The sequence below is a fragment of the Cervus canadensis genome, chromosome 2, assembly GCF_019320065.1.
Source record: "Cervus canadensis isolate Bull #8, Minnesota chromosome 2, ASM1932006v1, whole genome shotgun sequence".
NCBI classification, from domain to species: domain Eukaryota; kingdom Metazoa; phylum Chordata; class Mammalia; order Artiodactyla; family Cervidae; genus Cervus; species Cervus canadensis.
Window position 1 is genome coordinate 76,478,489 of NC_057387.1, and position 26,462 is coordinate 76,504,950.

Below are 26,462 nucleotides of genomic sequence, written 5' to 3' on the forward strand. Positions count from 1 at the left end.
CGTGGGTACTCACTGATGCCTCTGTCATCGTGGCTGTCGTCGTCCCTCTCATCTCTATCGTTCTCCAGGTTGGACATACGCACGGACATTTCTACCCATCATTAAAAAGAGAGAAGCATGACTATTTAATCAAACAGAATCACCCACTTTAACACCTGCAGAGTGCTCATCTGATGGCCGGGTGACAGTATTCCATCAAGAGTGAACTGAGGCCTTATCTCATTTTTTTTTTTAAAGGAGGAGGCAGCAGGAATCAGAATAGGGAAAACAAGAGGTACATAATCCTGAGATGGATTTCTAGAGACAGAGGAGAAAAGAAGTTGATTGAGGCTAACAAGTCTTTAATCTGCTCCTTCACCAGCTCAATGGACACGAGTTTGAGCCAACTCCGGGAGATAGGGAAGGACAGGGAAGCCTCGTATGCAGCAGTCCACGGGGTCGCAAAGAGCCAGACACGTCTTAGTGACTGAACAACAGCAATAGATACCTGAGACAGAGGGAAGGGGCCTAAAACCAGGGCTGGCTGTGCTGATAAAATGGTGCTGCAGAATCTAGAAGCCAAGCCTAAGGTAACACTGGATGGCTGTCATCTTCAGTCGAATCAAATCTTACCAAGAGGAAAGAGCTTTGTGGTCAGCTCAGTTACTAAATCAGACAACATGACCCCATGATCCCCCGACAGGATTGTGACCACAGAGAACTATCCCAACATCAGCTAATCGTGACTGCTACCAGGCTCCTGACCAAGTCCAGGAAAAATGACGAGTGAGCCTTATCTCCAAAAGTCGGGGTAACACTAAGGGCTTTTAGGATGATAGGGAGAGTCATTTGCACCCTTTTTGCCCCTTGCAAATGAGCACAGATACCACACTTAACTCCTGATATGGAAGCCATAATAACTAATTGCTCATCTTGGCAAGTTCTTATCCAGGTTGGACAGTTCTTATCCTATTTTAAGAACTGCGATCATCGCTTTGAGTGTGTGTTCGTTCACACATATAATAATGGCTACAATAGAACAGACTCCTGCTCTGCCTTTAGTGGCCTGGGCTGTCTTTGATCTGCCCATCTTTTTTGGAATAGCAAAGACAGCACATCTGAGCTCAGCGAAGAACAGAATTTCTCACGAAGCCTCCCAACTCCCTTCTTCCGGCTTCTTCCAGAGTCAGGCTGAGGTGGGCTAAGGAGCCATGTAAGGAGAGACAGAATCTAGGGATTTCCTAGAGAACCGAATGGGGCTTGCAGGATTCAGGCCTTAAAGAATGAGCTGTGAGCTAAAGGAGAGAAGCAGGCTTTGGGGACTTCTGAATCTGTTCCACAGAAGCAGAAAATATAGTGCTATTCTTAGAGTTGCTTAAAGGCTTACAACTAAAAGTCACTGTTCTTCTAGCCTGGGGACAACCCTGGGGCACCTGCTGCTTCCTGGAGGAGCATTGGGGTTCATTTCAAGCTCACCTTGGGCAGCAAGAGGAGACATATGCTGATGACTCCGGCGATGAATCTGATGGCGGTATGCGTACACAGCCAGGACTAGGACCATGATGCAGCCCATAATGCCTCCAGCCACCGGGCCCACGGGGGCACTTTTGATCATGTTCAATGTGACCACCTCATCACCTTGATCAAAATAAACAGAGAGACATCCCTTGTAAAGACTTCCCAAGTGTAGTAGCAGATGGGGATGGGGGTGAGATGGAAAGAATCTAGCGGGAAGGGGTTGAGTGAAGATATGTAAGAACAGCTGCTTTAAGGCTTGACTTTCATGAAGAAGACCCACCAGTATGGAGGAATAGGGCTTCCTTTAATTTCTGGTTCTCAAATTAAATGTGGGTTGCTTGGCAGGGCAAGAATACAGTTGGCAAGGACTGGTAAAGTAAGTGAATGGATGAGAATCACTTAGACATGCAGTCTAAGGGCCCAGCTCTGGGGTGTGGGCTCCTCTTAGTACAGAGGTGAGGGAGGCGACGTGTGCCTCTCAGCAGATATTTACTGGACCTGGTGTCATTTATTTCAGTGGATCTGTCATGTTACCTCCAAAAAGGATCCCATTTCAAAGTTTATGGGCTCCCTTCAAAATACTATTTGCACTTTTCAGGCAGGAAACTGCAGGTGGGACTATAAAGTGACTTCTAGGAGCAAGGTCACTTCCGTCATGTCCCAACCTGATCCAATAGTCATACATGGGCTCAGAACCCTTCCTCACAAAGGAAAAGCTTTTCTTCCCCAGAAAGGCTCATGCAGAGAGATGTCAAAAAAGGCATTCACTGAAGGTTTAAATATCTATTCACCTGCGACCATGCTTGAGATGCTTGTGCTGACTGCAGTAAGACACGGAGAAAATCTCAGGTAGTATTTGGGGGGTAGTATGCAGGTAGTATTTGGGGGTTTTGGGGGGCCTGATCCCAGTGGTGTTCCTCCCAACAATGTCTCTTTCCCCCACCTAAGTCGCCTGCTGCACTGGACAGCGTGGGCTTTTGTTGACCTCAAGGCCCTAAATACTGATTTGGAGCCCTAAGATGTCTGTCTTCAAAAGTCGTGAGAGAAGGACGCAGCAGGAAAGCGATGTCCACAGGTCATTCTGCCCATCACCAGCCCTGCGCTCCAGACAGCTGGGATTCACATTCATACAAACCCCAAGGCTCAGCCGCTCAGAAATCAGGCCTGATATTTCTCAGAACGAGCTTTATGGGAATGCATTTCAGGCTTGCAAAACTTGGCAGGAAAGATGGCTGCTCACTCTGCACAGGAGAGCTAGCCAGCTTTGAAAGTAATTATTTGCCTTGGTTTTGCAACTCAAAACTACTGGCAAAGGAAACAGGGAAGTAGGGTAGGGAATTATTTTAAGATCTGTGTTCTAGTATAGAGGCCAGAAAATATGTTTTCAAGAATCAAGTCATTCTGGGTTCCCCCAAAACATTACCTATTGCTCCCATGTCATCAACATAGGGACTTTTGGCTCCAACGATCCCCCCAAAGCATTCTTTCTGGGGTGCACAGTAGGATTTGTCCAGGTGGGTCTTCCCATCGCTGTCCACCATGCACCATTCACAATCCAGCACACCGAAGCAGTCCCTGCCAGAAAGACAGTGCTGAACGTTCCAGAAGGCAGTGTCAGGCAGGAGCGAGCACGTGGACCTGCGCACCGGACAGCTCTCGGGGGTTCCGTGACTCACTAGTGCTGTAAGTCCCTGAGTCTGAGTTGCCTCTCCTTGTAAAAGGAGCACGGCCATTGTCCACCAGGGGAAAGCTGCCTAATGTCGCTCAGCAGCTTGGAGATGAGAGAAACAGAATCGCTCTCTGTTCCTCAAACCATGAACTCCACACATCACGGGTTAGTGCAGGGTCACTTAAAATCATCTTAAAAGACCACACGGCCCCCAAGGTTTGTTAGGCTTTAGCCTAACATTCTCCAGGTTTATAGTTATTTAAAAAAAAAAAAAAAAAAGGAAGGAAAAAAAACCTGATTAATCAAGTTTGGGAAATAGTGATCAGTTAAACATTTCTTTACTGCAAATTTCTTAGAACTTTTAATATGTTGAGTGAATTATGACACTCTAAGAGAATATATGCAGTGTTTCTCACACTTAATAGGCTTTGGGTAACTGCGTAACACACCAAGTTAATCTAACTGATACCCTATAATTCCTCTGTTAAAATACATACCAAAGTAGAACTGGCTGCCCCTTTCACCCACTAATTTTGTTGAATCAAATGGCAACCTGCAGCTGTCTAGTCCCAAACACCCTAGGGAGGAGGTGGAGGGAGCAGGGATCATACAGTTTTTAGTTCTCAAAACTGCCATAAAGTATACCTGTTTTCTAAGAAAGAAGAACTGAAGAGTTTCAATGTATCACACACACAGCTGAGTTCTGTTTCTAGAACCCATGATTTCCTGCTCCCTTGGCCTTGCTTTGTCATGCCATTTCCTCTCTTATGCCTCTTATTTCTAGAAAAGTTTTCCACCCACAGATGAGGCTACTAATATAGGTGTGTGTGTGTGTGTGCGCATGTGCAAGCGCGGGCCCATTAGTTGCTCAGTCGTGTCTGACTCTTTGCGACCCCATAGACTGTAGCCGCCAGGTTCCTCTGTCCATGGAATTCTCCAAGCAAGAAAACTGGAGTGGGTAGCCACTCTCTTCTCTAGGTGATCTTCCCGACCAGGAATTGAACCTGGGTCTCCTGCATTGTAGGCAGATTCTTTACCATCTGAGCCACCGGGAAGACCACTAATATAGGTACATGTGCCAAATATCTGTAACAAATAGAAACCAAATAACACTAAAATTGGTGGATAAAAGGCAGATAAAAGGCAGTTTTAGCTCTGAAAAACTGGCACATCTTTTAAAAACATCAAAAATGGGGATGATGAATATCATCTGGAAAATCTCGTTGAGACCGCTGTCCTCTATTCCTTCCTAAGCTCTGCTCCCAGGTCTGCGATGCTGACGTGAGGTCAGCGCTGGGCACTGCTTACCCACTCTGCGTCCTCTGACTGCACCTGCTGTTGACGCACTGGTGAAGAGCGTCCTGCAGGCCGGGGTCAATGGCTGTGTATGTCACCGGCTCCTGGTGCACCTCGCAGCTTGGGTTTCTGTGAAGGAGCAAGCTGAAGGTTAGGACCGATACCATCCGCATTCCAAACTCATCACGGCCTTGGCCCCTGCCAGTGCCAGAAAGATCTGGGTTTGAACTCTGGCTTTGTCATTTACCTTTATGAAATTGGGGCCATCTGAAAATCTGTCACTGAGAAAAATAATGCTATATTATGTGTATGAAAGGTTCCTACATGTTTATCAAAGGGTAGACTTGAAAATTAAGCGACTTACCAGGCATACAGCATCTGACATGTTAGGCACTTAGTTAATGCTTTCAACAGTCTCATACTTTTTGTAAATAGTACACACAGTCATAAAACTTTTGTAGGATTTTTTATTCAAACCTGAAAGTGGGCTTCATTTTAAAATACGATGGAGTTTGAAAACTAGCTCATTGAACAGTTCCATCACTAGAATGAATCAACTTCTTATAATTCCAACTTGAAACAAATCTATAAGTAAGACTCTCAGTATAAATAGGCACACACACATATGTAGTCTTTTATATATATATATACACACACACACACACACACACATATATACACATATGACTTCCAGTATAAATATGCACATATAAATATGCACATATAACACATATATATGTGTGTGCTCAGTTGTTCAGCTATGTATGACTCTTTGCAACCCCATGAACTCTAGCCAGCCATGGAATTTTCCAGGCAATAATATTAGAGTGGGTTGCCATTTCCTACTCCAGGGGATCTTCCTGACCCAGGGGTTGAACCCATGTCTTCTGCATTAGTGGGCATGTTCTTTACCACTGTGCCACTTTGGAAGCCCACAAATATATATATGTCTGTGTATGTGGGTATATATATACACGATTTTTTATTTACCTGTTCTCTGCATTGGTGAGGTTGCCAGTACACTCATTGACCTCTAGAGGGCACTCACAAGGACATTCACATTCATTTTGTTCCATTCTGAAAAGCAAAAGGAGTTACTATGCAGAGGGTTGATAAACTGTATGTTGTACACACACTGAGGGAGGTGAAATAAAGGCAACATGAGCTAGCTAAAACAGGCAGTAAAAGCTATCACCAAAGGTTTAAATATTCAACTGACCTCAATCCACTGTTCTCTGGACAAAGATGTTACAAACAACAGTTCTAAATGCTTTTGCCACCAGGACTTCCCTTTCCTTTAGGACACACCTGAGCACTTTATATGTATGGTACAGTTGGCACCAGTTAAGATATTCAATAGGTGGTAAACAGAGAGTATGTCCCACCCCACTTTTACCGGTGACAGTTGAGACAGAGCCGGTCTACCATGCTACAAGCACAGAAGGCAAGAGAGTCGCATGTTTCGTTGACAATGCCCACAAATGCGTTGGTTCCTGGGATCCTCGTCAGCCTGTATTTAGAACAGTGACTGCCATGCACAAGGTTCGTCAAATCCCCCTGTAGACAACAGACGTGTCAGAAGTGACAGCCAACAATGCAAAGATTCAGCTCTACCATCCTGAAAACAGCTTACAACAAATCTTTACTTCTGATTAAAACAGTAATTATACAGTCATTGCTACAAATTTGGAAAACATAAAATTTTCATAAAAATTACCATCAGTCAGAGATAGACCTCATTTAACAGTGTGTGTACGTTATTCTTCTACCCATGGTGGCTCAGACAGTAAAGACGTCTGCAGTGCGGGAGACCAGGGTTCAATCCCTGGATCGGGAAGATCCCCTGGAGGAGGGAATGGCAACCCACTCCAGTACTGTTGCCTGGAGAATCCCCATGGACAGAGAGGCCTGGTGGGCTACAATCCATGGGGTCACAAAGAGCCGGACATGACTGAGTGACTAAGCACAGCGCAGCACATGCTGACAGGGTATGTTTTTATAGCTCTTTCTCTAATTTTTCTTTTTTTAAAACACATAAAGATATAAAATGAAAATAACTGCAAGAAGCAGTAAAGACAACTTTCAGGTACAGAATAGCCTAAAATTTATTCAAAGCGAAACTGAATCAGCCAAAAACATGTACCCCCTGTCTCCCCCTCACCATCCCTTGGATAACAAATCTCTTATTCTAGAATAATACAATTATTTAAAAACCAAAGACTCTTTAAGAGGCCAGTTTTCTGCTTCCAGAATATTTAAACAATCTAACTAGAGTGAGCATCCTTTTCTTCATTCTATCACAAAAAAAGTGATAGGTGGCTTCATGAAATGTCTACAATTATCTGAAAGCCAAAGATTCTAAAGCAGCATTGTAAAGTTGAATACGGTCATTTTTCTGCATGTGTCATATGTAGTGGGCCAATTATTTAATCCCATTCTTATTTCCATGCCAGTCCTCCCTTAGATGTGCATAGTGAGGATAAGCCTAACTCTGAGAATCGTGGCACTGAAAGGGTCTTCAAGAGGTCTCGATGAATTCTCCACTGCCTGGAACACGCCCTCCTCTACAAGATAAGCAATAACATAGGCTTATCGGCCTGTTAGCTCCAATAACCAGGAATGCTCCAATTCCATTTTGGAATAACTTGGGCTGTTAAGAATTTATTCTAATTCATATTCCACTAAAATTTGCATTTTGAAAAATTTCTACTGGGTTATCGTGGCTTGTCTCCTGAAGGCTCAGAAAGTCATTGTACAGATGATAGCAGATATGCTGACTAAGGCAGACTTTCATATGACAGCCTGACCTGACAGCCTCCCTCTGATCACACTCATGTTTGTCCATGTCTCCTTTATAGAAAGTGCTCCTCAAAGTATGGGGGCAGAACAGGGTAACAATGACTTCCTCTGCTTTGAAAACACTAACCTATTAATATATTCATTTTAAAAACTCTTCTATTTCCCCAGACAATTGTTTTTGCAATCACTTTTTCCAAGCTTGTGTTTAGGATTTTCATTTAACCAAATACATCTTTATGATTATTATTAATTTTTAAAATCTTTGGCTGTATCCTGCAGCATGTAGGATCTTAGTTCTCTGACCAGGGATAGAACCTGCAACCTTTGCATTAGAGGGTGCAGTCTTAACCACTGCACCACCGGGGAAGTCCTTTATAATTACTTTTTTTAATGATACATGTAATGATTTGTGAATAAAATTACCTCTTGTGAATAACTTTTTGAATGTCGATTCTGTCATGACCCATTCTCTCTCAGCTAGGATTATGTACAAATTAATAAGTATATCTTTAAATACTCTAACCATATCCAGGTAAGTTTGTAGCATCTCAAATCATAATAGAGTATTCTAAACTAAAAAAAAAAAATATTTTTGGATGATCTGCGTGAGTGTGGCACCATGTGGTCCTCTCTTCCTGTCTTCTGGAGATTACTCAGTCTCCCTAAATTACTAAAGCCAAATTAGGTTAGTTTCTAGTCATCCGCCCTGTTTCATCCCACATGTATTTATACAAGAATGTGGGAAGAGACTGCAGCAGACATTTCAAAGGGTGTAGATTGGATGAGTCTTTAAACAAACAAAACCAAGGCAAAATACCAAGTGTGAGACCTTAAAACATTCACTTATCCACTCTGGGCTTTATATCCCACAATCAAACTGGGGAGCTGGACTGTCACGGCCTATCACTCTAGTTCCCAGGCAATGAAAACAGCTGGGAGTAACCCACATTCAGACAGAAACCATGACTCCATTGCAACTCCACAGCCAGATGGGAGAGGAGAAGGTGGAGGAGTCCTTACCACAAGGCTCGTGTTGAATTTATAAAACCTCTGGACCGTTCTGTCACTGAAGCTGTTGCATAGGTTCTTCTTGACAAAGTTGGGGTGGTTCAGGATGTCGTTCGCTACCAGGGGCTCCTACCAAGGCCAAGCAGAAGACAGATGCCAAGTCATTAGTGAGCCGCAGGCCACTTGAGAACTGGGCTCCAAGTTCGTGACAAATACCTTGTGGGTGATGTGCTGCTGCTCCACGGGTGCATGTCCTTTGGGGTCGATGAGGGTTGGATGTGCCACCAGATATCCCCTGTCCTCCATAATGAAGCACCTATACCAAGACAAGGACATCCCTCATTCATAGAAGCCATTGCTCTATGCTTTGGAGAGCATTTATCTTGCTAGTCCTAGCACAAACTGCACTTATCTCAGGTCCTCAATAAATGTGCATGGACAAAATGAAGGAAGGCTGGCAGTCAGGTGACAGACACATTATTCTCGAGGTGCTGGATCACCTGGCATAAGGTTTAAGGTCAGAGAATTATACCTGACTCTGAGTTTACCTATATACTTCATAAGAATGTGACCACCTAGACTATGTAAGATGGGCTCAACGATCTTTTGCAAAAACATGTAAAGCAACACTCTTCTTTTTTTTTTTTCTAACACTCTTCTTTTTTTTTTCCTGGGGAGGGAGACTGTGAAAGAAGCAGCTGTGAGTATTTACAGGCACAAATTTTAAGTAAACCATACAATTTCTTCTTTCAGTGATAAACATATATAAAATATAGCATGCAGAAGACATACAAAAATATATTTGATGATAACACTAAATAAGTGAAGCTAGAACTGATTTCATCAAGACTGTATTCTGCTCTGTTTTACTCTCCATTCATCATAACAATTTGCTGTGAATCCTGCATTTACCCATTAAGGGCCAATGTGAAATTTAGCAGGGACATGAAGCATGGCCATGAGTTGGAAATAAGAAAGCTATTTTAAAAAGCGGTCTGTATTAAATCAAGGGAATGCCCTTGCTTTGATCAGACATGCTCTTTTGAAATTCAGGCAGCAAAGACTTTCAGTTCCATGAGCCTCTTTCTGGGGAAATGTACAAAGGAACAAAATGTACAAAGTCTAAGTGTCTGAAAATCTCACAAAGGCTTTGGTTTAATAACTAAGTTCACATCAAAAGTACTACCCAAGAGTACCCTCTGGTCTTTCTAGCACCCAAGATATGGGAAACCTGTAATTATTGACTACTAGAGAAATAAGAGGTTTTGGAGAATTTTGTGCTACAGTTACTCCCCTTGTTAGAAGTCAAATCTGTTTGTTTAGTCATTAGCAACACGCATTTTAGAAATTAAAAGAATAAAAACCTCCTTAGCAGGACACCTAGGCATTGGACTCAGTTTCTGGTGCCATGACAAGGTGGCTGGCATTCCACTAGACATCCTTGTTTTTGTATTACGCAGCTAGTTAGGATACACAGTCCCTGAAGGGCTTACCTTATTTTATTGCCACCATCTTGGTTACAAACTGGCAACAAGTCCATCAGAACCTTGTAGAAGTATCTAAGCGTGAAATCAATGCCCATCACAGCCACAGTATGCCCGGAAGACAGCTGTGTACTTCACGTAAAAAAGATCAGTAAGAATAAGAGGTGTGTCTTATTTAAAGGCAAAAACTATATTCAATCATAGGACATGGTATGGTTTCAGAAACACATGCTCACTGTTCTCCACACTTTCCACCCTTGGAGAAACAATTAACTAAATGACTAACGTAGCATAACATGGAGATTTGAACTGTGGTGCCGGAGAAGACGCTTGAGAGTCCCTTGGACTGCAAGGAGATCCAACCAGTCCATCCTAAAGGAAATCAGTCCTGAATATTCATTGGAAGGACTGATGATGAAGCTGAAACTCCAATACTTTGGCCACCTGATGTGAGGAACTGATTCACTGGAAAAGACACTGATGCTGGGAGATTGATAGCAGGAGGAGAAAGGGATGACAAAGGATGAAATGGTTGGATGGCATCACTGACTCAATGGATATGAGTTTGAGCAAGCTCTGGGAATTGGTGATGGGACAGGGAAGTCTGATGTGCTGTATTCCATGGGGTCGCAAAGAGTCAGACATGACTGAGTGATTGAACTGAACTATAGATGTTCAGACAATGGTGGGATTATTCTTTGTCAAGAATATGGGGGTGGGGGAGATAGGTATCAGATGGGAGGTTTAATATGTGGCTCTCAGGGTTCCTCCCAACAAGAAACTTTTTTTTCTTCAATTTTTAAAAAATTGAGATATAGTTGACTTATAATGTATTAATTTCAACTGTTTAGCAAAGTGATTGTTACACATTTAAAAATATTCTATTCTATTACGGCTTATCAGAGGATGCTGAATATAGTTCTCTGTGCTATAGTAGGATATTGTTGTTTATTCATTCTATATATAAAAGCTTACATCTGCTAACCCCAACCTCCCACTCCATTTCCTCCCCATATGCCTCCCCCATAGCAACCAACAGTCTTCAAAAGGAGCCTTTAGACAAGAAGCTTGAGTGATGTCATTATTTCCTTCATTTTATAGATAATGAAAAAAATCTATAGTTATTTATCTATACATCTCATTTAATAGAGATCTCAAAGGTTAACTAGTTTAGGTCATACAAAATTTAGTAAAACCAATGTTTCACTTTCTTCCTGCAACACTATAAAGTTGGCTCTACTCAAAACCAGCTCATATTCTAGAACAAGACTCTCCTGGTTCATAGGCCAGTACTGTCTCCACTCAAAAATGTTTCTCGCAAAAATAGGAGCAAACACAGAGGAAGCTGGGGAGGACAAATATGCTTGCTGGCCTTTTAGCTCTCAAACCCTGGCCTTGTTGGTTTCTATCTATTTGGCTCCTGGGATGCCACTTAACCTTTCTAAGGCTCAGCTTTCATATCTGAAAATGGGGTTAATGACAGTATCTACGTCAAAGGGCTGTTACTGGGATTAAATGGGAGAGTGTGTTTATAGCGCTTAGCAAGCTGCTTAATATACTGAAAATACCTAATAAGGAGAAGTTACTTTAAAGAAAACTAAACATGGCTCTAAGCTCAGGCCTACACAGCAAGTAAACATTTTATTCTTTCAGAGAAATTGCTAAATATATCAGAAGCATAAGCATTTCATTGGAACTGAGGTTCTTCTTAGTTTATGTTCATGGGTAGTTGAAGGATCTTGGGTTAACCTAACCAATGAACTCCAATATTCCTATACAGGTTAAAAATTTGAAGTTTATTCCACATGCGATGTTTCAAGTGCCCATCATTACCGTTATTTACCTGCCTAATTTCTTCATTAAGAAAAATACCAACAGAAAAATGATGCTGAAGCTCAGAAAAAACTTCCCAAAGTAAAATCCTCTTCTGGAAAATCAAAACTTGAAAGTGAAATTAGCTTTGCCATACAGACAAACTGTTTATTGTCAACATTAATCCTAACATATTAACCCAACCCTCATCACTGACCCCTCAACTCCTGTTGAAGCAAACAAAACAAAACTAGAAAAAGGGACCAAGACCTGCAATGGAAATTTCCATCAGGAACTTCCCTGACAGTCCATTGGCTGAGACTCTGTGCTCCCAAGGAAGGCAGCCCGGGTTTGATCCCTGCTCAGGGGAACTAGATCCCATGTCACAGCTAAGAGTTCACGTGCTGCAACAAAAGCCTAGTGCAGCCAAATGAACAAACATATGAAAAAAGGAATTTCTGAGGTTTTCCTGGTGGCTCAGTGGTAAAGAATCTGCTTGACAGTGCAGGAGACACAGGTTGGATCCCTGGTCTGGGGAGGTCACCAGCCACAGAGTTCTAGAGCCTGAGAGCCGGAACTACTGAAGCCTGTGCACTCCAATAAATAGTAGTTTCTGCTCACCACAACTAGAGAAAAAACCCTGTAAAGCAACGAAGACCCATCACAGCTATAAATAAATAAATAAATAAATTTCTATCAGAGCTATTTTGGGCATGGATGGGGGAAGACCATGTTGTGGGATTGTCTTTGAGAGGCTACTGCCTCACAAAGAGCTCCTATTATTACTTAAGTAGCTTAAATTCTACCACGGGAACAGTTGAAGACTCAGTTACCTTACAGGATTTGTACATTGTAGATGTAATATTTTGCTGAAGTACTAGTCAAAAGAAGTCTAAACTCCTCTGGCTTGTTCAGGAAAGAGAGATGAGTCTGTCTAATAGTCATCATTATGACGGTAATGGCTTCTATTAACTGAACGTTCACAGTTGATAGGCATTCTGGTAGGCATCTGAATACATCACTTCAATGATTTCTCACAGAAACTTTATGAGGCAGTACTTCCAGAAAACCAAAGCTTGGGGAGATTAAGTGTTTGGTTAAGGTCACATAGTGAATATTTAGTGGAAACCTGAATTTAAACTCAGGGCCTTTAACTTCAAAGCATGTGTGTTGTATGCTAAATCACTTCAGGCATGTCCAACTCCTTAAGACCCTATGGTATATAGCCCACCAGGCTTCTCTGTCCATGGGAATTCTCCAGGCAAGAATATTGGAGTGGGTGGCCATGCCCTCCTCTAGAGGATCTTCCTGACCCAGGGATTGAACTGGCGTCTCTTATGTCTCCTGCCGGTGGACTCTTTACTGCTAGTGCTACCCGGAAAGGCTGTATATTCCTAACCAACAGGTTTTCTGCCTCCTTAGATCTGCATGGCATTCAAAAGTTTCCAAGCGATTTTAAACCATTTATTTAATTTCCTTTGAAGACATCAGAAAAGAATTATGATTCCTATTTTATAAATGAAAAATTAGGTTTAGAATGGTTATCGATCACATTTTACTTATGGCTTAGAAACCAATATGAAATCTGGTTCTTTCTATAGTACTATAGCTGCCTTAGTAAAAAAATACAATTCAGGTTTTTGGGGACAAGTTGATTTTGTTTCTAAAATTCCCTTGCATGACTGCCATCTGCTCCCATATATGATAAACGTTCTGAAGTAAAAGCATATATATTGCCCATGGAAGTCTAGCATTCATATTTTCACCTGCATTTGAAAAATGTCCATGGTTACCATAGCAACTCATAAAGAATACCACAGGAAAATGAAACCAAACCTACATTTCTCAGCACAACATTGCATGCTGTTTGCAGCACTTTGGTGAGATTTTCACTGCCAAAGACTTGTCTGACCAGCTCCTTAATCACTGACTGTACTTTGTCATTTCTACCACATTATCATCCTCCAAAGAACAAACACCTAGATTCTCAGGCCACTAATAATGCTGATGAAAGAATCAGCACAGTTGCTATAGCTGTGTAATTGATATGTGAGCACTGAAAAGCCTGTCCCCAAGCGTGCAGCCCAACTGCATTTGAAAACCAAGGGAGAAATAGAGTGCTTCATGACAAGTTGAACATTAGCTTAAGTTCTCTCTTCTGACCCATTAAAATGCCAGAAATTTAAAGCATGAATAGCATGATAATAAAAGTAACTACCATTTATTGAGGATTTGACATTGGCAAGCATTTTACATGCATTATCTATAATTTTCATTTTTTCAGTTCAACCCAGGCATTGCTACCTCTGTTTTACACACAAGGCTCAGAGAATCATGGAATATAATACTAATAAAAACATTTAACATTTATTGAGCCCTTACCATGGGCCATGCAGTGTTCTTGGAGGTTCATGTATATTACTTAAAATAATCTTTAAATCATCATTTGAGGTAGATCCTAATATCCCTGTTTCACAAGTGAGGAAACCAAGGCAAAAAAGGAACTTGTTAATAGTCATACAGACAGTAAATGGTAAATCTGCTTTTTCAGAGTAGAATCCATCTTTGGGGAGGGCAGGCTCTCAAGTTGGCACGTGAGATCAAAGTCACTGGTACTCATCTGGAAGAAGTCCCTTTGCAGAGCCCACCTATGAACACATTCATAAAGCTGTGGTTGCCTTGGTTGAAAACCAGAAGCAGTAGTTGACTTGTATTCTAAATTATACAGTGAACAAAATAGAAGGTTTTAAATAATAAAAACATGCTCACCTAAGGAAAATGTTGAAACAATCAAGTCCATGGGACTGCATATTGATCAAGGCGTGAGCAGATACTTATTCCTGGAATATACTCTCATTGAATGGTATTGGACAGGCCTTTTACCTCTTGTTAAACTTAAATAGCTAAACTTGTGTAGTCTAAATATACTATCAGGGTTAGTCGCTCAGTCGTGTCTAAATCTTTGGGACCTCACAGACTCTAGCCAACCACGCTCCTCTATCCATGGAGTTCTCCAGGCAAGAATACTGGAGTGGGTAGCCATTCCCTTTTCCAGTGGATTTTCCTGACTCTGGGATCAAACCCGGGTTTCCTGCATTGCAGGCAGATTCTTTTACTGTCTGAGTCATAAACAATAACTAAATAAGGGAACTGAACCTAAGATATTTTCTAACTTGAAAGTCCATCCTATTTCTATCATGCTTCATTTGGGATGACATGATAAATATTTATAAATAAATGAGAAATTCTTCCACCCACTCAGACTCTGACAAAAACAAGTACACGAGCATAAATATCTGCACCTCTGGGATCCCCCTGCCTCCCCTACAGCAAAACAATACTGTGTAGGAGGAAAAGTTAATGGTTCTTGATAATGAGTGGCTGGTGGGAGAAGCCAGATCAAGGAATAAGTAAGACACACACAGGTAGGCATCCTCTTCCTGCTCCAAGCATCACCTTTAAGAGCCTGATTCCAGCCCACGTCCTTGTCATCAAATATCAAGGTGACTGCTGTTTTCTCAAAGAAAACACCTCTGTTTACTTTTTCTCAATTGACTAGAATATATGAGAGAAAAGATAAGTCTTGCCATTCAGACAATAGTAGGTATATGCCTTATAGATGGTCTGTTACTAAAAACATTGAAAAGATTTGTTCTAAAAGAATGTTTGCTTGTTCATATGTGATGAAGCCAAATAGATACCATGCCCCGAAAAGAAATCAATATCTGGCTGGCAACAGTGCCCTGCTTACCATGGAGACGCAGGTCATGCTATTGAAATTCCACATAGCACTGCTTCCCAATTCTTGTTCCCAATGAACTAGCATTAGAATTCTACTGATGTCAATCATTTGATATATAATGAGCACCAGTGAAAAGCATAAAGTTAGCAAGAAAATCTGTCTCCCATAAATTTTAAGGCATCATTACAGATACCAGTCAAGATATAATCTCTATTGGTTGCTAAGGAAAAGATTATGATTTGTACAATGAAGGGATTAAAACAGTGTGTTTGACTTTCCTCCCTATCCAACATTTCACTGACATTTGTAGTTTAAATACTGAAACCTCAAAAACCTGAAATGTAAAGCACCCTAAATATATTTACAGTGATACTGACATTTTATAGCCTTCTTGGAAAAATCAGTTTTCAACATGCCGTTCATTTCTCAAGAAAGTGCAAAGACGAAGTAAGAACAGCAACAAAACCATCATAACAACAACAAATTCCTATATAATTCTGCTGCTGCTGCTAAGTCACTTCAGTCGTGTCTGACTCTGTGCAACCCCACAGACAGCAGCCTGTCAGGCTCCCCCATCCCTGGGATTCTCCAGGCAAGAACACTGGAGTGGGTTGCCATTTCTGTCTCCAATGCATGAGAGTGAAAAGTGAAAGTGAAGTCACTCAGTTGTGTCCGATGCTTTGCGACCCCAAGGACTGTAGCCTACCAGGCTCCTTCCTCCGTCCATGGGATTTCCCAGGCAAGAGTACTGGAGTGGGTTGCCATATATAATTCTAAAGAAACCCAAATACAAGAGGTAAGAATTTTGTCTTGATACATTTTTTCCTTCACTAGCAGTACTCTTTGCTTGGGAAAACACTCTCTGATAACAATAACTGTCAAGTGCTTGATGCTATTTTTTTGATTGGTTTAAGACTGGCATTTCCAGGAACTGCTTTACTGAATTTAACATCTCTGTTTTTCTTCTTCATAATCACCCTCATGGCCACTAACAGGGTTAAGTGCTTTTTATTGACTCAATCACATGATAACCTTGTAAGGTAAGTATTATCCCCATTTTACAGACATCAGGAAGTTTAGGAAATCCAAGATAACACAGAGAAGATATTCAAATCCCAGCTTGCCCATATCAAATGTCATACTTTTGCTACTACTCCTTGCTATCTACTATTCTATTCAGATTTTCAAAATATCCTTAATGTTTTCAAGAAATGAGTAAATATTAATTGAACTATTACCTGGCGGGGGAAGGAGAGGGTGGATGAATTGAGAGAGCCCCATTGACATATACACACTACTATGTGTAAAATAGATAGCTAGCGGGAAGCTATTTTGTAACCCAGGGAGCTCAGCCCAGGGCTCTGTGATGACTTTGAGACGTGAGATGGGAGGGAGGCTCCAGAGGGAGGGGAAAAAGTATATACATAGCCGATTCACATTGTTGCACAACAGGAACCAATACAACATTAGTGAAGGAATTATCCTCCAATTAAAGAGAAAATTAAAAATAAAGAAATATTACCTGGATGAATGAATTGTATGACTGATAGTCACTACATAGCCAGCTCCTCCAACATCTAAGTAAGGGCCAGTCAAGGAAATCAAACCTGGATTAGCTACTGCATGGAGATACCTGATGGAGACCAAAAAAAGCCCTTACTTTAGTGTACGAACAACTTTGCACATTTCAAAGAAAAGTGAGCTTGCAACCTAAAAAAATATTGTAAACTGTGCTTACGTTACATTTAAGTTCAAAAGGCTTCCCACTCTTTATATATGATTATAGCAGCAACAGCAAGAGGTCAATAAAAATATGAAATTCTCTTTTGAAAAGATACTGAACAAAGTATATATGTGAGCTTTCATAAGCTTTAAAAAATATAGATGTTTTAGAGGCAAAACCAAAGATTAATAAATCAGGTAGGAACAAACAGAACTGGGGCACATAAAAATGTGCCGTGGGTTGGGAAGGGTGGGAGAACAGGCAGTAAAAAAGATGAGCTAACTCATGAGTAACTCGGCTACTAAGCAGCACGAGAAGAGAAACCCTGTCTTTGTGCCCAGGTTGCCTCTTGCTATACTACCTGACCAGCTTTTGCTTTTGAAAATCAGAGAAAAAATAAATCCTTGAAGTGAAAAAGTATTTTTTAGTTTTTATGTCATGTTTCATAGGTCATAGATGAGCTATAATTTGATGCCATGATCATATGCAGTGACATTAAGTATATCCATTGTGGACACACTGCATATAAGGTGGGAATCAAACCACTAGGAACTGAAATGGCCAAGTATAAAGCATTTCGGTCTCAACAGCTCAATAAAGAGATAAAAGCATTGTAGACAGAGGAAGCCCACAAAGCTGCTGTTCACACCACATTTAAAAAACAATTCAAAAACATATTTTCACTGCCATGAAAAGTATCTTCTTTAAATATGACTGCCAGAAGTTGCTTTATTGTGTGTACTTATCATGTCTCTCCAGGATTGGGGGAGAACCTTTGATAGTGGAAGCCTCTAAAACTCACCATTGTCTCCTAGTGGGATCAAATGCTTTGTCCATGAGGGAGCCAGGATAAATTCTGAGGACGCCATTGGGTGTTGCTATGTAACGGCGGACAATGTAAGTGTTCAGGCTACTCATTTCCATTTGTGTCATCCATTCATCTGTGACGTGGCTGGTAGCCATTACTTCATTTCTGACAGAGAACTGGGAAACAAAGGAAGACATAGCGGGGATCCTTTAAGACTCACATGAAAAGAGAATGGCCTGCTGGCAGAGCTTCCCAAAGCTCTCTTGCAGGGAAGCCAAGCCCAATTACTTCTTAAAAATCTTTCCACAGCAGATGGATACAGCCAAACTTGGTGAAAACAAAAGCTTCCTGAAATACAGCCAGTGGATGTGTGACTTACTCAGTTGTTCATCCTAGCTAGGCTTTCTTGCATTTATGAGGAAAGAACCTATAGTGCAGCATTAAATAACTAAATACATACACAGGCACGTGTGTGCGCTCACACACACACACACACACACACATCCCCTAAATCTCTGCTCCTTAAACTTCATCATATTTATCTCAGCAGACAGTAGGGGCACTTTACTTCATCCCCCTGGGAAAAATGGGGCTAGGAAAGTTTCTCTGGTCTTTAACTCCTACCCCGCCTACCTAGGAAGCCTCTACTGCATCTAAAACCTGAAAGATATTCTGCATCTGGCCCACAGGGCTTCTTAATCCATCAGAAGGGTCCTCGCCGGCCAGCCTCCCCTGGGCCTCACACTCTGTCTTTCTGGCTCTCCAGCTGAGAGGCACAGATCCAGAGGCCGGCTTCCCACTTCAAAGGTTCACTGCAGCATCCCCTCCTGGGCTTGTGGAAGGGCGTAGCAGAAATGCGGGCCCCAGGACAGCACTCACTTTGAGCCCCGGGTTGGCAATGAGGCGGGTGTTGTCGCTGAGATAGGCTGTGTAGTGCTCCACCATGCGCTTTGTCTCTGGCTGGCTGAGGTGCTCGTACGGGGAGGAAAAGCTGCCAGCAGACAGCATGACGGTTGGGCTTTCTGAAAGAGACGCAAACAAAGCAGGCCTGAGAACCTGGGCCTGAACCTCAGGCTCAGACAAAAGCCTGGCTAAGGCTCTGCCCGTCTGTCAGCTGCAGGGGCTTAGAGGCACTCCTAAGGAAGGCTGGAGGGAGCTGCGCAGGACAAAGGTCACGTTCTCTCCCTACAGGGAGCTTACAGTCCTGGATAAACATGAAGAGACACAAGGGTTGAGAATGTAACTATTCAACATACTGACTCTCTGCAACTCCATGGACTATACAGTCCATGGAATTCTCCAGGCCAGAATACTGGAGAGGGTAGCCTTTCCCTTCTCCAGGGGATCTTCCCAACCCAGGGACTGAACCCAGGTCTCCCGCATTGCAGGTGAATTCTTTAGCAGCTGAGCCATGAGGTAAGCCCCAACATACCTTAGATCCACATATAACATCTTACACTTATTTGGACCAAGGAGGTAGCACATGACATAAGGTCAGACTGGTTGGACCTGGGCTCCACCATTTCCTGGTTGTGTGATGTTGTGTGGCAGGCTCAGTCACTCAGTCATGTCCAACTCTTTGCAATCCCATGGACTATATAGCCTGCCAGGCTCCTCTGTCCATGGAATTCTCCAGGCAAGAATACTGGAGTGGGTTGCAATTTCCTACTCCAGGGGATCTTTCTGATGCAGGGATTGAACCCATGTCTCTTACATCTCCTGCAGTGGAAGGTGGATTCTTTACCACTGTACTTCCTGGGAAGCCTGTGTGACCGTTGGACAGGTTAGAATATATGTGATGTTTCTATCATATGCAAAGTGGGGGAAATAGCAGTGCCGATCCTACAGAGTTAGGGTGAAAATTAAATAAGTTGATATACACAAAGAAAATGATTTAATAAATGTAAAGCATCTAGAACAGTCCTTGAACAAGTTACGTGTCTCTGTAAGTTTTGACTCTTACTGTTCATATTAGTATGATTATCGAGGAATAAGAAAAAATGGAATAAAAGTGGAGTCGATGCAAGATCCTACTAAAAAAAATTATTCTCACAGATGGGAACAACTAAACATAGCATAAATAAAATCTATGAAAATGGAGTAATTAATTGTTGGTATTCAGTCCAGTTCAGTTCAGTCACTCAGTCGTGTCCGACTCTTTGCGACCCCATGAATCGCAGTACGCCAGGCCTCCCTGTCCATCACCAACTCCCGGAGTTTACTCAAACTCATGTCCATCGAGTCAGTGATGCCATCCAGTCATCTCATCCTCTGTTGTCCCCTTCTCCTCCTACCCCCAGTCCCTCCCAGCATCAAGGTCTTTTCCAATGAGTCAACGCTTCGCATGAGGTGGCCAAAGTATTGGAGTTTCAGCTTCAGCATCAGTCCTTCCAATGAACACCCAGGACTGATCTCCTTTAGGATGGACTGGTTGGATCTCCCTGCAGTCCAAGGGACTCTCAAGAGTCTTCTCCCACACCACAGTTCAAAAGCATCAATTCTTCAGCACTCAGCTTTCTTTCTAGTCCAACTCTCACATCCATACATGACCACTGGAAAAACCATAGCCTTGACCAGATGGACCTTTGTTGGCAAAGTAATGTCTCTGCTTTTTAACATGCTATCCAGGTTGGTCATAACTTTCCTTCCAAGGAGTAAGCGGGCTTTTAATTTCATGGCTGCAATCACCATCTGCAGTGATTTTGGAGCCCAAAAAAATAAAGTCTGACACTGTTTCCACTGTTTCCCCATCTATTTCCCATGAAGTGATGGGACCAGATGCCATGATCTTAGTTTTCTGAATGTTGAGCTTTAAGCCAACTTTTTCACTCTCCTCTTTCACTTTCATCAAGAGGCTCTTTAGTTCTTCTTCGCTTTCTGCTGTAAGGGTGGTGTCATCTGCATATCTGAGGTTATTGATATTTCTCCTGGCAATCTTGATTCCCCCTTGCGCTTCTTCCAGCCCAGCATTTCTCATGTTGGTCTTACTTACCAGGAAAAACCCAGTACTGTTATGACAGAAATCCTCGCAATGAATTACATTATGAAATAAAAACACTACATCTTTGTCTTTGAAATTTTACTCTTCAATTGTATATTTTTAAAAGTATTAGAAAGCAGTATCACATGTCTTATCTCATTTAAATCTGTGGGTCCTTTTCTATTCCTTTGTTAGTTCTCACTCATGGTGTCTCATTTCCTTGTGGCCTGGTTTTCTGTCACTTGATGCTGGTCTTACAAACAATTTTGTAGTAAATGTTGAGTCTCAACAGGATGGGAATATTATCCTCCACAAAGGACTGCTGTGCCACATCCCAAAATGAGGCAGAATGGGGAGGTGGAAAGTCTTCCAACAATGAGACAGGATAACCACCCAAGTGCTACACTGGCAGACTACGGTATTCAACTAGTCCATGATGAGCTAATGCTTGAGATTCCTTAGACGACTCAGAAGACAAGAATCTCACAACAAGGGCTGACTTAGTTCCAATTCATTCTTACCCTAAATATATAGTCCTCTGTGACCTCTGCTAAAAGCAGGTATGTGTGTGGGGGGAAGCAGAGGGCAGAAGGGAGCAGTCTCACTTGTAAGTCTCCACCTTTTGAGAACCTTGGATTTGATTTTTGTCCCTCTCCCTAGCCCGAAGAAGCTACCTAAAGCACAATTTTCTGGATTGATTATTATTATTATTATTATTATTATTGCATTTTGGCTGCACCACGCAGCATTTAAGATCTTAGTTCCTTGACCAGGGATTGAACAGGAGCACCTTGCATTGGAAGCAGAGAGCCTTAATCACTGGACTGCCAGGGAAGTCCCTCTTCTGGGTTGATAAAAATGACCAGTTTTAGATGATAGCTTTCTTCTTTGGGTTCTTATAAGCTCCTGGACTTTGGTCCATTACCAATTAGGTGAGTTCTCTGATAATTTTCAAAAAATTTAAAAAAGGACACGTGCACCCCAATGTTCATCGCAGCACTGTTTATAATAGCCAGGACATGGAAGCAACCTAGATGCCCATCAGCAGATGAATGGATAAGGAAGCTGTGGTACATATACACCATGGAATATTACTCAGCCATTAAAAAGAATTCATTTGAACCAGTCCTAATGAGATGGATGAAACTGGAGCCCATTATACAGAGTGAAGTAAGCCAGAAAGATAAAGAACATTACAGCATACTAGCACATATATATGGAATTTAGAAAGGTGATAACGATAACCCTATATGCAAAACAGAAAAAGAGACACAGAAATACAGAACAGACTTTTGAACTCTGTGGGAGAAGGTGAGGGTGGGAAGTTTCAAAAGAACAGCATGTATATTATCTATGGTGAAACAGATCACCAGCCCAGGTGGGATGCATGAGACAAGTGCTCGGGCCTGGTGCACTGGGAAGACCCAGAGGAATCGGGTGGAGAGGGAGGTGGGAGGGGGGATCGGGATGGGGAATACGTGTAAATCTATGGCTGATTCATGTCAATGTATGACAAAACCCACTGAAAAAATAAATAAATAAATAAAAGAAAGAAAAAAAAAACATAAAAAAGGTTCCATCCAGGATTTTTGGTTGAACTGAGCAGGATGGGTCAAAACTACTTAGTCTTCCTTTACCACAACACAATGCTTCCAGTATTAACTCTCATATCATCAAGGTATAGCTTGGGAGTAATTATTATATCCATATCAAGGAAAAGAAAGCCAGTGGCTGAAAAAAGGTTTGGTTGCCTAGCAATGAGTTCATGTGTATATGCTTGGGGGCCTTCAGTGCAAGGTGTGCCAGAGAGAGACGACTGTTCCGAAACTCAAAGAACTTAGGACCCAATTGCAGAGATAAGAATAAAGAAAAAAAAAAAAAGGAAAACAACAATATTAGAACAACACAATGATATAAAAGACATCTCAGGAGTAAGAGTTGGACCAGAAGGGGAGGAGAGACAACTCGGGGAGGGGACCTTCCTTGTAGTGATGTGGATAGAAGGAGAGGAAAAACCAAGAAACAGGGCCCAAAGTCTTATGTCTAGAAGGTAGACACATAGCTCTTACATACCTAAGACACATGGTACTTACATACCTGTGTACGCAACTGCACAGGATGATATACTCTTCCAAAATTCCTCTGTCCCTCTTTGTGTACCAAGAAAGACACTGCCCCATCCTTCAGACCTCTGGAAGGGAGCTCCGATCTAAATTAATACCTTGCCTCTAAATCCCCATCATCAATGGAATTAGGTAAAAACCACTTATTTGCCATTGTTTCCCTTATTTTCCATTTCTTTTAAAAAAATTTGCATTATCCTGCTTCACTTTCATTACCAACTGATACTAAACTATCCTCAGTGATCTCTTCACATACTGCCCTGGGGGAGTTCTACAGCCAAAATGAAGTTGGACTGTACAGTGGAAAGAGTACCCAGTGGAAGTTGGACACTGGCATAACGTTTATCCGTGTGCCCCAGACCAGCTCACTAGTCCTAAGTAATGTAGGGCATTGATAAAACTCTGCATTTTCTGGGAGTGAAAATGTCCAACTGAGCAGGACGATCTAACTGAAATACAACGTAATCCCCCACTGTGATATAAAAATTTCCAGTAGCCACATGAAGAAAAGGAAAACCAAATAGGTTAATTTTACTAGTGTATTTTATAGACTCCAATATATCCAAATATTACCACTTTAACATGTAATCAATACAAAAAATTAATATGTATTTTATACTTACAATAAATCTCAACTTGGTTTAGCCACATTTTAAGTGCTCAATAGTCACGTGTGGCTACTAGCTACCATACTCGATGGTATAGCTATGAGGGATTATCTGAAGGAAACAAAAAATCTAGGCTTGAGCTTTTTTTTTTTCCATTAAGAAAAGCTGCTGCACTTTGCTGTACCAAATTTAAAAAGACTGGTCTTAGAAATCAACCATACTTCAATAAAAATTTTTTTAAAAGATTAATTAAATAAATAATAAATGAAAACAGTTTTTTTTACTACCTCACTTTCACCAGCAGTAGTGTAGTAGTGTTTCCCATAGTGACTAAGGGAATTATGCATATCTTAGCTTTTCTCTAAGTAGTTCTTAAAAACCTGAATTAAAGGACATACTCTTTTGTATGGGGCTTCCCTGGTAGCTCAGCTGGTAAAGAATCTGCCTGCAAGGCGTGAAAACCTGGTTCGACCCCTGGGTTGGGAAGACCCCCTGGAGAAAGGAAAGGCTATCCACTCCAGTATTCTGGCCTGGAGAATTCCATGGACTGTATAGTCCATGGGGTCACAAAGAGTTGGACACAACTGAGTGACTTTCACTCACTCACTCTTTTGTATAGAAACAGAGGGCAAACCCCAGCCCCTCAAACCTAAATTACAACAAACAAGGAAATGTAAAATCCAAGTTGACATCTCTGGCCATCTAAGTTTTCCACACTGATGGAGTGTGTCATAGATAAAACTACTTAGGCTGGCCTCCTCTATTGATCTCATATCAAGGCAGAAACTCTGCAGGATGGAATGTAGAAAAGAAACCTGAACACAAGTGCTCTCATTTTGAAACTGGAGAATGGATGATGACTTCTAAGTATTTTCAAAGGTGAAAAAGAAAATATCTGTTTGATAGTATTGTGAGTATACTGTGACATATAACATACACCACAGATGCCTAGTGTGCATCTGGCACACGGCAGCATGCAATAAAAGGGGGATATCAGGCATGGGAGAAGCATGAACCACATCTGAGCCTCGCTTCTTTCTGTGTTACCATGGGAAAGTTGTGATTGGGTGGGCCAAAAAGTTTGTTCAGCTTTTCCCACAGGATGATAGGGAAATACCCAGACGAACTTTTTGGCCAACCCAATATTTTGCTAAGCCCAAAAGTCCTCATCTGTAATAGGCCAACTCAGATGATGGCTGTAAAATACTGGGCACAGAACAAATGCAAATTCCCTTTTAGTTTCTTTGAATTATTTGCCTATCTCCTAAGCGCTTTTGAAGACAGGGATCTGTGATAGGTACAGATACACTATGTAGATATGTAGGAGTGCTATCCTTGGACTCTTTACCATTTTTCCACCTATGCTGTACCCCTGCATCTTCATTATCTGTGTGCCTGTCTCTAGTGGGCCATATCTACCACTCTGTTTGATGGACATTCTTTGGGCTGCTAAAACCTCTTTGTCCTGCATTAGCAGAAACCTGAAAGTGACTAAGGAATACGAAAGTCCAGCTCCCTTTCCTGAGTCTGGGCAAGCTCTGCAATGTAATTTACACTCCAAAGCCTCCCTGAGGACTAGGGTCAAACTCTGGCTTGCTTTCTTCTTTCTTCCTTCTCCTGTTAACTTCACTTCCTCTCTTGTTTCTTCTGAGAGTTCATCCTGAATAAGCCACCAGCCCACAAATCCTCATCTCAGTGACTGATGGAGAACCAGAAACAAGGCAAGGCCTCAAGGGGTTTTTCCATTTGTTTCCCCACACTGGCACTGAAGGTATTCAGTATGCTCAGTCACGTCTAACTCTTGGAGATCCCATGGACTGTAGTACACCAGGATCCTCTGTCCATGGAATTTTTCCAGAAAAAATACTGGAGTGGGTTGCCAATTCCTCCTCCAGGGGATACTCCTGACCCAGGGATCGAAACTGCATCTCCTGAATTGGCAGATGGATTCTTTTACCATGGAGCCACCTGGGAAGGTGTTGGGCATCTGAATTCAAACTGATGCTCATGGTGAGCTGCTATGAGGAGGACCACAAAGGAAATGGAAAAGCACAGGGTTTTTACCTAGAGTGGCCAGCTGTTTGAAGTGGAGGCAAGCACTAGGCTGGCCCAGGAGATCCAAGCGGTGGTATAGCAGCTTGCTGCTGGGAACAGTATTGAGGTTCTTCAGTTGTTTGACAGGTATTTCTGGTTGTATCACCACAATACAGAGAATGAAGGAAGTATCTTGGACCTGGAAAATTGACAAAGAAATGTTAATACAGAAATGAAGGTTCCTGTAGATAGTAAGTTGGTCAACATTACTTTCTGCTATCTCTGCTTCTAACCCACACAGAAAAATACATGATGAGTGAAGGAAAGACAGGAAGATGGCGTAACAGAAAATGGCTCTGGCAAAAAATTAATCTTTCTATTTTTATTTTTCTTTCTGATCAAGGTAAATTAATTCATGTAACAGAAAATCATGGAGCTGATGAAGGGATTAGAAAATAGTCTCTCTAAAACGGTAACCCTAGTCCTCTTTTGCTTATTTAAGCTAATGGATACAAGCTGGAACATGGCATAAGAATACAACACTTATTTCTGTTTGGGTTGGAAACGCGTTGTAAAATATACAGTTGGTTTTGCAATGAGTGTTCCGAGAATTGACTATTTTAAATGCCAATTATGAATCCATATAACACAGCCTGTACAGAATCTGGTTTACTCATTCTATTCCCAATGAACACTTTCTTCTCTCTCGGTTAGAGGTGACTAGGATCTCAGACTCATGAAAAGTGCAAACCCTATCGCTTCCGAGCAAAGCTGGCCTGACTTGTCCTTTCAGACCAGGAAAGGCAAGAGTGTTGTAACTTGGCCTAATTTAAGCTCCTATATAGAGACAGGAGTACTTTCAGATTCATTTTGCCCCTA

The 26,462-nt window shown here is 41.8% G+C and overlaps 1 protein-coding gene and 1 non-coding gene across 2 annotated transcripts in view; both read right to left on the reverse strand.

The window, feature by feature from the left end:
* The window catches only part of CACHD1 (cache domain containing 1), a 231,833-nt gene that overhangs the window by 9,641 nt on the left and 195,730 nt on the right, over window positions 1-26,462 (reverse strand). The window contains exons 13-25 of the mRNA XM_043461068.1: window positions 25,614-25,782; window positions 18,718-18,860; window positions 17,833-18,014; window positions 16,830-16,940; window positions 9,763-9,885; window positions 8,486-8,585; window positions 8,282-8,398; window positions 5,859-6,019; window positions 5,453-5,539; window positions 4,475-4,591; window positions 2,921-3,072; window positions 1,456-1,617; window positions 14-91 (exon numbers count right to left, since the gene is read on the reverse strand). Coding sequence (XP_043317003.1) covers window positions 14-91; window positions 1,456-1,617; window positions 2,921-3,072; window positions 4,475-4,591; window positions 5,453-5,539; window positions 5,859-6,019; window positions 8,282-8,398; window positions 8,486-8,585; window positions 9,763-9,885; window positions 16,830-16,940; window positions 17,833-18,014; window positions 18,718-18,860; window positions 25,614-25,782 — 1,702 coding nt within the window. The remainder of the gene's footprint in view (window positions 1-13; window positions 92-1,455; window positions 1,618-2,920; window positions 3,073-4,474; window positions 4,592-5,452; window positions 5,540-5,858; window positions 6,020-8,281; window positions 8,399-8,485; window positions 8,586-9,762; window positions 9,886-16,829; window positions 16,941-17,832; window positions 18,015-18,717; window positions 18,861-25,613; window positions 25,783-26,462) is intronic.
* TRNAC-ACA lies at window positions 4,150-4,221 on the reverse strand. The gene has a single exon. It is a non-coding gene; the product is annotated as a tRNA-Cys (tRNA).